Genomic DNA, 14,369 nt, shown 5'->3' on the forward strand with positions numbered 1-14,369 from the left:
GCTAGTTGATTTACATACAATACCAAAATAAATAGAGAACAAATGGCAGCTAAGAGAGAAGTGAAACTGCATCAAGGTGTAAACAACTATGTTTTTATTTTGTTATTTTTATTTCGTTTGAAAAGTAGATGACATTAATATTCAGAAATAGTGGTATTCTTGGAGTTTTGTCTGATAAAGTGAAGTATGAATCAGTATAAGACTATTTAAATAATTTTCACTGGAAACCAGCTGCTTTGTACAAGATTATATAAATGAATTTGCATTGTATAGGTGGACTGACCTGTCACTCCAAAGCTTTAGTTTTTAGCCACGCTAGGCCATAGTTTTTAAAAGACCCTTTTACGTCTTGTATTAAATTACATTTTGGGTGACCAGATTGCAATGGGTACTGATTGATCACATTAAAGTAAAGTGTAGTGTAAATGCAAATGGCGACAGAGCAAAATCCCTACCTGATTGGGGGGCAATGACTGTGTGGCCATATTGTTGAAGTTAAAATAAGTAAACAAACTCTCATCCATGCCCCTAGAGATCTGAGAGATCTGGCCTCTGATTGGTCAGTCCAATCAGAGGGTGTCCTACTGTCTGCACTACACATCACAGTCTGAGGCACATTCAGAACATCCCCACTGACATCTGCAATTATATCAATGAATTCACTGAGTCTGACTTGGATGTCATTCCTAAAACAGAAACAGACAAACAGCAAACAACTGTACCCAAAATTACAGTTAAAGCGTTCCAAAACCTCAAACCATGGATTACCACAACCACCCAGGATGCCAAATGCACACACTGCAGTTAACAATTTGGGAATGCAGTCTTGAAGCACGGACAGTTACAATGCGGCAGCCCACAATGTAAGCAAGACGAAGAAAAAAAAAGACTGAATGGTCTATAAACTGTAATCTGTCTGTTATAAATTACCTGGAACCCTGTCACCTGTTACTGTACCTCCAGTATCTACCTACCTGACCCTTGAAGGCCTGCTAACTTTCACTCTGCAGCTTGGCTTGCTAACAATCAGTCCGGCACCATGGGGTCTAAGCTGAGTGTAACTTTATTAGAGCAACTTAAAACAGAAATCAAATACCTTGTATGTGTACATGCGCTTAGCTACCTTGCCAGTGTTTCTGAACATGACTATGACATATATTTTTTGCAGAGTCCAAAACTGTAAAGTGAATTCTGCTTTCCAAGGACCTGCAACACTGGACTTGTTCCAAATGTGACGAAATAAAAGACAAAAAAAATCAAATCAGATTGAGTTCCATGCATTGGCCATGGGAAGAGTCTAGTTGATGGACTTAAGGAATGTTCTGTCTAATCATAGTAGTGGAGACGATATTGGCTTGGGTGAAACCTAAAATCACTTATTCATAAAGATAACTTTGATTATAATAATTCTTTGCCACCGTCTCAAAGATGTATTGATTCCATTTTACCTTTCTTTTATCAGATTAGTTAATTGGGAACCAATTCTCATTTGCAATTACGACCTGCTCAAGAGCGACAGGAAGAGTAGAAGATGAAGAATTGTCATTTGTCTGACATGTTGGACATGGTTTGTAATGCAAGACAGCTTGGGTGGAGGTACCTTTAGTGCACCAGCATCTGCAGCGGATCCTGGGTCCACTCCTGTAATGTAGATCCCCAGTCCATACTCAGCACCACCTCTGATCATTAGGCCCAGAGAGCGACCGTCGTCCATGTTCAGGTTTACCTATAGGGAAGACACAACATTCACATCTCTCAGTGTTGGCAAACCAAACCATTAAGGTCCATTAAGAGGGATTAAATGGCAGAAATAGAAAAAAGTTTATACTGTATCTACATAGGGAGCAGGTCCTCTACAGAGATCGCCAAGTTGAACCGCTATGTTTCTACAGTAGCCCAGAATTGATCAGTCAAAAAGCTTGAGATAGGGCCATTAGTATTTTGGCATTGGCATAGTTCACAGCCCCTCTGCAACATGAGCAACCTCCTGAACACAAGCGTATTAAGTTATTAGAGAAAAGGGTGAACGCAGATTAGCAGGTGTTTAGCAGCCCGGCTCTGGCAAGCCGTACAGCTTTAGAGAAACACTGATTTGTAATAACTTCTGTTTAGTGTTATAAGTGGTTTAAATCACCAGTTGTTTTGGGGAAGGTCGGCCTCAAGGGTTTAAAAAACTGTCATAAAACAACCCCTTATGTGTGGTAGAAGTAGCTCATCCAGATTTGGGTATTTCATTATAACTGCTGCTTATCTGTGTGTGCCACAAACATTTTTTTCAAGGTAAATATTGTTATCACCTGGATTTAACTATAGGAGACCATATATTTTTTCCTACAAGGCATCCTAAAACTGAATGCTGCTTGCTTGTGTTTCTCTGTACAGTGTGTGTAACTGCGGTAACTTATTGGTGTACAGGAAAAGAAAATTACTAATATTTGAGTTATAATGATAACATGGCCTGCTTGAATGGCATTGTGTAGCCCACAGTAAAAAAAACTATGTTCATAGTTAAATAAATAAATAAAGCCTTAATCATTTCACCGTAGTGCTAAAATTTTTAAATACTTGAAGTGTAGTGGATAAAAAAACAATGGAATGAATTTAACAACGTTTAAATATTAATATATTTAAGATAATGGTGTATTGCTGATTTTGATGAGCAACCAATTGTTATGTAGTATCGTTCTCGTTGTCCAATGAGATTGTTTATCCCGCCCGCCATGTATCAGGTTAGATTAGGCCTACGCGTGAGGTGAGGACAGAGAACCAGTCTTGGATGAAGCTGAGCGAAAAAGAGGACTTTGAAGTGGTGAGAAATGCAGCTAAAAACTATAGAAAACTATATTAAAGTTAATGTAGTGATTCCATGTGTTAATTTATGTTTTATGTGCACAATATATACCACAGTGTTGATAAAAAACAGAGAGTATGTTGTCGGTCGCTGCACTGAGGCCTTTTCCACAGGTGGGTTTAATTACCCGTGATGCTAATTTTCGCCATGTTAAACTCCATTTACATATGTTAAAAACCTTAGGTTAACATTTCATGTCCGCTAGCTTCAATGCTAAATAAGGGTCATGTTAAACCCCAGTCGATTTTTCTGGAGCTGTTGGTGACTTGAAGGCATGACATTTAATAGTTAAAAAATGACTGCTAATAAGCAGTATGTTCTGTTATGTTGGTGAAGTAAGAATACTGTCATTATTTTGTTTTCAAGTACATATTTTATGCACTCTGAGTTAACAGCTGCAGCTAAGCTGCTGGTTAAGATGTACTTTGCTTGTGAATTTTATCGTTAGCATGGTTATTTTTATTGACTGCCTTTAAGTAAGTTATGAATACACTGAAGGTGTGTTGAATTCACAAAATATATGCTGCTTGTGCTTTGCATTATGCACCGTAACTGCAATTTAATATAATAATTTATTATGTTATTTGAATATGACTGAAATTGTAATTTCTGAAACTGAGGTGAACTACAGATGTCGTACAAAAGAAGTTGTGAATTGGTATTAATGGTATTAACTCTCTGAGTTAATACCATTAGCTGTATTCTGTAGCTCATAGACATAAAGGTAACAATCTTATCTCATTTATAGGTCAGGTCTTTTGTTGAGACCCTTGAAGACCAGCCTAGACTTTGGAGGACATCTTAGAGCCATTTTAGGAGATTCCAGAGATTTGGAGAAGATTTCAGAGAACAATTTTCCAGTACTGGATGGTGAGCCCAGAGCCTGCTGCCACTGTGAGGAGGCTGTAACTGAAAGACTACGTCAAGCGAGGTAGGATTGAATTGTATACACATATACAGCTCAGAGGAAAGAGAACACACACCTCCCTTTAGCGATGTCCTGATCGGTATGTTTGGTATTGGGCCTGCTCAATGTCTTTTTGTAATTAATTGGGATCGGTTACTTTGTGCACACCAGATTCTATGTTTATGTCCGCCATCACACAGGACAGCACAATTTGCAGTAGATATTAAGTTTTTATTTTAATGCTGCTACTCCAAAGAGTAAACTGTTTTTTTTTTTTAAAAAAATTCATGTTCAACTTAAGCTGCTGCACCACTTTTAGCATTCATTTTTCGTGAACTAGATTTACTATTATACTGTAATAAGCGGAATTGTGCCTGTGCTAAGTGGATTTGAGAGTAACTTGTAAAGACACCTTTCTGTCTATTAACTTTGATAATTGAAAAAACAAATGCTGCACTAAATGGAATTGAGAGCAATTTCTTAAGACATTTTAGTTTGTTTACTTTATTATTTTATTTAAAAAAACAAACAAATGCTGCAATAAGTGAAATTGTGATAAGAGCCATATAAAAATATTTTGTTGTTTGTTATTTTGTTTGTTTACTTGGTTATTTTGTAAAAAAAAAAAAAAAAAAAATGCCCATAGGAACTGTTTGGATGCAGACATTTGTTCTTGTATTGCATAAACTGTCAATCATATACACTGGATCGATTTTAATAACTTTATAGCACTTGAAGCATCAATTGTTCAGCTTGTAAATACAAGTATGGGATCAGAACTCAGTATGGGCAGGTAATAACAAATTACTTGGATCAGGGGCAAAAAAATGTGGTTGGGACATCCCTAAAAAACGTGATCGGGACATCCCTACCTTCCTTTGTAACAGTCCAACGCTAGAACTGAATCGATAAATGTGATTCTCAAAGACGCATGGTTTTATTCTTTTAGTTCATTTTTTCATTTGTTCAAATTCATTTGAACTTAACTTTTTCTAAGCATTCAGTATATGCAAACAATTGCTGTACATGGATCAGTACTACTTGATAGTACACTGGCGACTGATGTGGTTGATGCTGCAGGCTTTGAGCAGCTGTACAGCCTCTTAACTCATCTGTTTGTTCACCCCCATAATTAAATACTTCATGGCCACAAATGTGAACGAGACTGGTTACGTCACATGAAGGCGAGGCACCTAACTTAAAATCTGGATAAACATTATTACATAGAGCTGTATTACTATATCCTCCTTAGGAAGTCAGTGTGTTTGTGATTTGTACTCAGTTTTTCTAAACACAGGCACTGGCCAGAGAGAGTCTGTCATAGTGGACTCAACCAGCAGTGGTTGCTGATGATGTAGGATACTTTACTGCTGATTGTGAAGGGTTTGGGATGACAATTAGCCTTAAATCTGAGGCCATGTTACCCTGCTGTAAATGGTGAGTTACTCACTCTAAGAAGTGAAGAGGTTCAAGTGTCTTGGGGTCTTGTTCACAAGTGAGGGAAAGCTGCAATGTAAGATAATAAGGTGGATTGATGTGGCATCTGTTGTCATACAGGCATTGTTTTGGATTGTTGTGGTGAAGGTGAGGCTCTTAATTTACCTATTGTCATGAACTTTTGGTGATTGGGGAGAAGAACATCTGGGCTACATGGCTTAGCCTGCCACCATCATAACCTGCTCCCTTGATAAATAGGCACAGGATTGAGGAGAAATTGATAGAAATTAACAATACTGTATGACTCAAGTTTTACAGAACATACATAGCAAGCAAGTCAGAACAAAACAGTTTTCACCCAGTGATCTTTTTATTCTGCAACTATGGTACTATGCTATGACACATTGGGTGTATTTACATGGACTCTAGTATTCCACTAATAATCCGAATTCTAGCCAGATCAGAATGGATATGCCTCATGTAACCGCCTCAAATGTGAAAGACTGACCTGATCTGAAAGAATTTTCAGTCAGCTTGAGAGGGGTGATGCAAACTTTTGGAATCCATTCAACAGGGAAATGTTAGCATCTGATAACCATGAAAATGCTGAACCTTTCTCTGGTTGTAATATTTGTTCAACCCATCTTTGAGCTGTGTGGGGGTAACATTAGGTTATGTAGATGTTACAGGCTGAATTGTGGAGTTGCTGGACATAACAATTTTCATTCACTACCTGTATTAGTAGCCTGTATATGAGACATTCAGGGAACATTACTAAACTGTAGCATCTACCGATAGCCTGCATGCGACATGTTAAGGAGCCATCTGTAATTTGTTGCTACCAAAGACTATAAAATAATGGACGTAGCTACTGTGACACAATGTCACAGTTTGTCATACAATGTTTGATGGACTCCCATTTTCAAGCCTTGAGTTCGGCATTTTGACCATTCACCTTGGATAATTGGAGCCAGAAGTGACCAAATTTGGAAGAGAGTTTGTAGATGTGGAGAAGCGATGGGTGGATGTGACTGATCGCCCAAGGACACTACTTGCCAGCACTGTTACTTGAAATGCATAACTTTAAGCTTTAATAAAATCTAAACAAGTGAGTTATGTATGAATGTTCATCCCCTGTCCAGTTGTCATGAATGTTGAAATTAGCTATAGAGACCAAAACCATTTTTTGTACCAAGTTGTAAACATGTTTATTTCTGCTGTAATGTTGGGCATTTTAATATTGGGTCTATAGATATTGGCTCGCTCTTGGAGCTAGCATCAAGTGGACATTAGAGGAACTGCAGTGTTTGGCACTTTCGCAATGTTTTAATTTCATAGCTTTGGAGGTTGTCGCTCCAGAAAGTAACATGGGTTACAATTATGCTTCTTACTACTAAATTGTTTTTACAGGCAGAACCACTTCTTCTCCCTCTACTGAGAATATTCAATTCATAAAGTATAAAGTCAACAGTGCAGAGCAGACACTTCACAGTAGACATGAACCACTCTGCACTAGTCAAAAAAGTTATATTGTGTTAAAATACTTTGGGTCATGAAAACACACAACTAATGAGATTACTTTTTTCAGTATAAACAATTCAGATGGACTCTGTAATCAGATTGATTTTAATCCTGTTGAAATATTGTCCATGTAACTGCAGCTATTGATTGTGCTCATAATTAGTTGAGGAAATTGAGTTAGATGTTTGGAGATTCTGCACCTTATAATAAACGAGTGCATTAGCTTCCTCTTGGGAGAAGCTTTTATAGCAGAGCCACTCTGGAGTGTTCACTGTCACCACCAAACAGTCAGAGTGCTGCAGCACAGAAAGCACAGTACTTTAATGGGAAGGAGAAGAGGAGATTAGATTGGTCATGATTGAAGCCAGGGCCATCACATCTTGTGTTCCCATACTGTTTTCAAATTGCATCAGGGGAGCACAGGTTACTTCTCGGAATGACCAAAACCATATGATCCATACCTCACACAGTGCACCTTTATGTGCCAGTGATGATACCATGAACTGAATGCTTTTGGAAAATTCTCTCTGTAGTTTGTCAAGTAAAACAAGTAGACACTATAGTGTGTCAATAAAAGCAAGAGGATAGTTGACAAAGGAACATTAATTTATGGATTTGCATATTACTTTGTTACTTTGTTTGGACAATACTTCTCATATAAAGGCCCATTTAAAAATAATGGACAATACCATAAACTAAACTAGGATTACTGAGACACAGGTTACATGGCTCTGAGCACCAGTTGCTTACAGTTTACATCCATGTTTGTGAAAACATGGACGTTTCACACACATCTTCATCCCGTCTAAACAGAAGATCTCTACAATCAGAACAGTTTCAAAGTGGACACCCGAAATTCTAATCAATTCATTCATGGACGTTCATGGAATTTGAAGAAATTCCCTCAAGATGTTCTTGACATATCACATTCACGAGAATAAAACGGAAGCAAGGTCACATTGACCTTGACCTGTGACCACCAAAATATAATTTGTTCATCCTTAAGTCTATGTGTACGTTTGTGAAAAAGACAAAGTTGAAGAAATTTCCCCAAGAAGTTATTAGAAGTTATTGAGACACTGTGTTCATATTTGGGTTAACTGGCATTGACACACACAGTTCAGCCTCAAGCCTTCCTTCGTCCCGTAACGTGCCCTCATTTATGTCCAAGAGACATCTGTGGTGCATATCACTGTTGTGCAACACACAACATGCCACAAAGAATGCTGGGACTTTGAGGGTTGTATTGTGATGTTCCACCTGACTGATCCAAACATCTGAACTGCATGCAGGCACATTTTGCTATCCGAGTAATCCGCCCTTTAAATAGCAGGAAACAAACTGCGCCTTTGACTTCAGACCAGCTTTTATTTGGTCAATGGCGCATTCGCTTTTTGTTTCCTCAAAATAGCTATCCGCCAACAGTGCGCTTTGACCACACCTCACTTTAAGACCAACATGCCCAGGGGCGCACAGTCTGACATGACACGAGCAATGACACATGCATGCAAGATAGAGTCCTATGTGTTCTTTTAAGATGTTGCTTGAAATGAAAGACATCATCAGACATCAGACTGTGACACCTCTTACCGCTTATAAAACCATGTTTATTTCTCATAACCATTAACATAATCTTTCCTTGACCTGAAATAAGGAACTTCAGTCACTCAAAATTAAACACACATTAACTGCAGTGGTAGAAAATCAGGAAATGCTCATACAAGTAATTTCTAATAGATGGAAGGCTGACTAACAATGTCAGTATGTTAGCAATACACAGTATATACCCACAACATCCACCCAGCAACAGCCTGTTCACTCTGGTGCTGTCTGGCAAGCATTAAGGAAGTATCCGCTGTTGTAACACCAGACTACAGAGCAGCTTCTTTCCTCGGGCTGTGAGAATCCTCAACACATCCTCCATTAATGCTTTTCTTTCTTTTTTTTTCTTGTGTTGCAAGAGACTACAACTTGCATTTTGTTGTGCAGCCATGTGTTGCTGTGAATGACAAATTAATGAATCTTGAACCCAATAGTGGCTCGTAAACTCCAACAGAGCAGATGCGTTTGACGAGTTCTTAATGAGAACATGTTGGTAACTCACACGATAACTCATGTTGGCTTCTCTACGTCCACAGGGAAAAAAAGCAACAGATGAGTAGTCACAGACACAACTGTAATTTAATCAATTGTTCTTAATTTGATTGCTGTGGCTACATGGCAGCAGCACAACAAGCTGGAAACAAGACATCTGTCATATGTCCACCGGAGAAAGTTAGCAAACATTTGACTGTTCACATATCCAGCAACCACAGAGCAACATCAGCATTTATTTCTTTTGAGTTGTATTTCTGTTCTCCTTTACTTCGACTACTTGCTATTGTATTTGTAACTCATTTAATAATTTTGTGTTTGAGTATTTTACAGTACTTTAGAGGAGATTTCAAAATATCAAGATATATATTGTGGATCCCTATGTAGCCTAAAAGTATCATGATATTATTTTAACACCATATCGCTCAGCCCTACAGGCGACTTATCAATCAATTGACTAATCTTGGCAGTTGTACTGGTTTTACATTACTTAGGAGAAAACAGAGGTAAGAGGTTTGATTATGTATTTCAGAGGACACAAATTCTTACTTTAAGAGATTTTTATTGGTAAATTTCCACTTAATAGGCTCTGTAGCAAAACAAAATGAATAAGGCTCAATTTTGTCCACATGAACTTATTGTCACCTAAAAGCCATTTTAAAAACTGAGTAAAATTTAATCCTTCAGTAATTTGATCCACTAATAAAATAAAAATATTGGACAATGCAGCTTTGCTTTTTGTATCCCCAGTGTGTCATTTATCACATTTAATTCAAACCACTCTGTCTCAAAAATGAGGCTTAAATTCAATCACAACTTCTCAAGTCACTCTTGAAGATTTTTTGAGCTATCACAAACTAATACCAATGGGAATTAAACAATTGGGAAATTCTAGATTCACACACAACAAAGCCTCTTAACTAATGGTAGGACTTGCAGGATGACTTGACTCTATAATTGTTACACAAGAGAGCAGTTCAATAGACATGATTCATAAAACAGACAGCTTGTCACAGCTGGTGTGTGGGGCAACAGGGATTGGACCCAAATGCAGACTGAGGAGGCACAGAATGAATCAGTGGTTTATTGGAGAAATAAGAGTGCGGATGTGGGATTCAAGGATCCAAGTAAGGCAGTAGATCCGGCAGGCAGGTAACATGTTGCAGTCATGTAACAGGAAGCCAGTGACAAACATGGAATGGAGCTGGTATTTAGAATTAACTAATCGGAGGAAATGAGAAGTAGGTGGCTGATTAGGTGATGCAGTCATATCACCCAGTTTGAATATTATCACTCTATTAAGTAGGCATTAGTAGAGGTTATAAGATCTAAGTTTGAAGGCTTGCTACACCTTTTAGCATGTTTATAATGCATAACGGCCATTGGCACAACTTTACGTTTCTTTACAAAAAAACAATGTTGGTCACGTTTTGGCACAAAAAGGAACTTGCTTATGGTTGGAAAAAGATCATCTTTTGTTTTACACCCAACCCAACAGTCAGAATGCATGCATGTGTTACATTTGTTCGTTTTATTTAGCAGATACGTTGAAACGTTATGTTTTGACAACACTGTGGGTAATGTGTGGTTAGGGTTAGGCACAAAAATAACTTGGTTATGGTAAGGAAGAGATCATGTTTTGGCTTAAAAATACCTGATTTTGGTGCCACAATCCTGTTGAGAATTGCAGTGATGGCTCATTAAAAGACACCTGCATTGGGGGCAGCATTACAAAATGTTAAACTATAACCTTACACTGGCTGAAAATAGTTGAGTGTGTGCGTCACAGATGAGGGAGATTGAGGGAGGTGAGGGAGAGATTGGATTCCGACCCCCGACAGTTTCAGCATTTCAGGAGGGAGGGAGAGATAGCATGCACCACAGAGCTTCAGTGTTACATGAGAGCGTGAGTGCCAGTATGTCAGCAGTTGTGATACTTTCTAATTTGAAAATTTAAAGAAAGTCCAACAGTTATCAGTGCAATAATATGTGTCCAGTGTTCTAAATTAGACTATTAACTCAATGAGTGCCACTCACGTATATATACGTCATTCAAAAGCCAATGCTTGAGTGCCATTGACATATATACGTCAAAGTGTGTTTTCGGCGGCTGGCACAAGGGGCCGCTCTCACGCTCCCTGGGTGTAATTTTGGGGCTGCTGGGATTCGCAGTTGTAGTACAAAAGACGGTAGATCATAACATGAAGTGGAGTAGCCGGGATGAGAGAGCAGAGCAATCTGTACGGAGGTGATGCGAAACTACAGCAACAAAGCTACATCAATTTAATATCAGCATAAAATGCCCCCCAAAAAACGGAGAGGGTTGCCCGAACACTGCAGGTAGGAATAATGGAATAGGACTCCGGTTCTATTTTGTGGGTTTTCTCTCTCTGAACTGGGGCCATGATTTGTTGCATTGTGCTGTACTTTGCATAGTTACACATTTACACACATTTGTAATACGCTTTTCAGATGTCTTTTATGTCATTGAAGGCAAAATTATAACATTCAAATCACTGTTTTGCTTGACAGACTCCCTTTCACAAAAATGCATTTTTCTCAGCTTTCTAGAAAAAAAAATGTTCTTTTTGGTGAAACTAGCCTCTATTCAACTTCAGATAAATCAAGAATGGAACAAGGTGCAAACAATCTTTTTTCCCCATGATGAAAAAGAGAGTTTCGTCTTTCATTTGAGCTATTCAGTGTTTTCAGAGTCTTTGTACAAAATATTCTGTGGGTCTTGAGAGATGACTCAAAATGGCCAGAAAAGCTGGCACAAGCCACTTTCCATTATATAATAGGGCTGGCTCAATGAGTTGCCTAAATTGAAAACTGAATACCTATCCAATTAAGGAATACTCAAATAGCCAGATATTTGGGTCCAGCACTAATGCTAACAAATCTACCTATATTAATTTTTCAAAGCAAGCAAACATAGATATGATATATGCAAGGGAGTATGAGTCCATAAGTCCATCAGTTATGTAAAAGCCTGCTATGAGAAAAGTTACAAAACAGTACAACTAATAGCCCATTTCAAATTCTGCATTGAAACTTTGGAGGCTATAATCTAAGTTAATTAAATAAATAACTGGGTTTACTGGGGCAAGCAAAAAACAACTCAATTTGGACACAGCGTAACTTGGTGAGAAAGTTCAAGGCAGCTCCAGAACAAAAGCCCAGCTCAAAGTCATATTCATTATAGCCTCCACCAAGTATGCTTGGCTGAAAAGAAGTCATGTCAGGGGCGATTTGTCAACACAGATGTAGGATCCATATTTTGTTTCCCTGATCATGTCGGAAAGTGTGACAGCGCACACACACTAAAACCAACTGCTATGGTAACTGGAAGCTTTACAGTAAGGTAAAATTATCATACAAATATGGCAATAACATCTGGCAATACTGGTTTAAGGGCCAGTTGGGGGCCTTGATGTCTCACTAATAAATTAACCGGTACTGTTTTGTGTTGGTCTTGAACAGTTGTCTGCAGCTTGGCAGAAGTCTCACATAGATGTCAGGTCTCCCACCATCCCATCCACCTCCTGATGACAAAATCAGCTTACTTTAAATATATTTCACTGCATAACAATGAACATGGCAATTTAATAGTTGATAACAGCATTCTAACCATGCTAGTTGGCATAGGAGGGGACCTTCTAACCTATATTTATTACACTTATAGCCATTACTAACGTCTGTTTAACACAGAGATAGCATTTGTATTGGGTGGTAAAGTGATGGGAAAAGAAGGGAAAGTCTGTGGACATCTGGTGGATGCAAGGACAAAGGCCATGGAGGGGCCTGGGGAATGGAGAACGTGGCTGAAGAAGATGGACAGAGGAGCAAACTGTGACACAGCTGGTATATATCTGGCACGTTACCTCAAACAGATTTATATGCTCTATGAATAGCCAACAAATCATGGCTTCCTTCTGTATACAGCAGGGCATTTTGCCTCTGTAGGAATAACCGCGTCTCAGGCCTCTGCCCAGAAAGCACTCCTCAGCCATTAATTAGCTCTCCTGCAGGTCATCCAAGCTCATCTGAATATATGCAAATATAAGCCCTTTTCTAATGTATCCTCTTGCTCCCCTGCTGTACCAACATTTAAAAAATCAGGTGTAAATCAGCTGCTGAGCTTCTGGATGGATCACCCATCAGCTGAGCTCCATTCGAATCTGCAAAGCTGGGCAGAACTACGGTCAGAGGAACGAGCATTGGCTGCATGGAGCTGCTTATGCTGCAGTTTTAGCCATGGAGCTACTGTAGGATGTTTGGACAAATCCTACAGTGGTAGTTGGAACATTGATTTCTAGTTCCTCTTCCTCTGTCTCCAGAAAACTATTTAGCAATGAGGCATATCCACCCTTGCCAGAGTAACACTGGTTTGCCTCAATGGACCATTGATCTTGTCAGAAGAATGGACTTAAGGATAGTGTCTAATTGTTGATTTAATTACCATGAGGACCATGTTAATTACATCAATTACATCAGGCTACACGAGCCGCAAACCACTATTTGATATGGAAAGATATATTTGAGTAATGGTGTTCTCATCAGTGAAATGACACTCCCTCTGTGTGAATTGTAATTTGAGCTTCTCTGTTTTTTGTCATGGTAGCCAGGCCACCCGCGCATTTATGGTAATGCATGAGAATCCTTCCTTTCATTCCCACTGACTAACTAATCACTTTTATTCTACACTTTGCTTACACAGGGATTAGCGCAGAAGATTTGTGCAAAATTTTAACAATATTTTGTTGATAAATGTCGATAAAAAGCAATAGCAAGATGACTGCGTTTCATTGAGTGATGTTCTGCGACTTCTTCTCTTGCGAAAACATTCCAAGAAGCATGGTGATGGATGTTCAAAACATAAGCAGGTTTATTTCTATTGTATTCGCTGTACTAGCCGCCATCATTTCCAATTGAAGGCCACGAAGGCGTGTTGTGCGAACGATAATCGAATTTCGCAAATTCAATTTGCACAATTTGAGGGTTAATGGAAACCTGCCTGTCAACACTGTTGCAGTTGTTTGCACTGTTAGTGCCTCCATATGTGCTTGTGGCATCAGAGGTGAGAGTTCTGTGCAGGCAATCCCAGCCCAGACTCTGCATGTAGTATATTGCTCCTTTAAAGGGGACCTCTAATGCTTTAACATATTTCTTATATAGTGTCACAATGAAGGATGTTCATATTAAATGTGACCGAAGTTTTAAATGATGCTTTAGACTTTTCTGCATACTTCGTTTCCAGCAGTTTTTTACAGTATGACATCATAGTGTGCCAGATTTCTTTACATGGTTGTGTGCTCCAGGCACGCTTCTGCAAGTGTTTACATTAGGGCTACAACAACAGATTGATTAAATCGATAATAATCTATTATTAAATGTGTTGGTAACAAATAAATTATCAAAAACTAAATGTGTTGTGCGATTATTATGTCACTCGATGTAGCGGGACTGTTTACGTCACATGCAGACAGGAACGGAGGTGGAGAAGCCAGTTTTGAAGAGGCATGACGGAGGACGAGAAAACGTTTCGTACGAAAACTT

The 14,369-nt window shown here is 38.7% G+C and overlaps 1 protein-coding gene across 2 annotated transcripts in view; it reads right to left on the reverse strand.

Annotated features, from left to right (window-relative positions):
- Positions 1-14,369, reverse strand: part of whrnb (whirlin b) — a 121,277-nt gene that overhangs the window by 51,130 nt on the left and 55,778 nt on the right. For both annotated transcript variants that reach the window (XM_042487529.2, XM_088077188.1), the window contains exon 3: positions 1,601-1,726. In XM_042487529.2, the coding sequence (XP_042343463.1) occupies positions 1,601-1,726 (126 nt within the window). The remainder of the gene's footprint in view (positions 1-1,600; positions 1,727-14,369) is intronic.

The sequence above is a fragment of the Plectropomus leopardus genome, chromosome 4 (assembly GCF_026936395.1).
Source record: "Plectropomus leopardus strain MGB_pleo_1.0 chromosome 4, ASM2693639v1, whole genome shotgun sequence".
NCBI lineage: Eukaryota > Metazoa > Chordata > Actinopteri > Perciformes > Serranidae > Plectropomus > Plectropomus leopardus.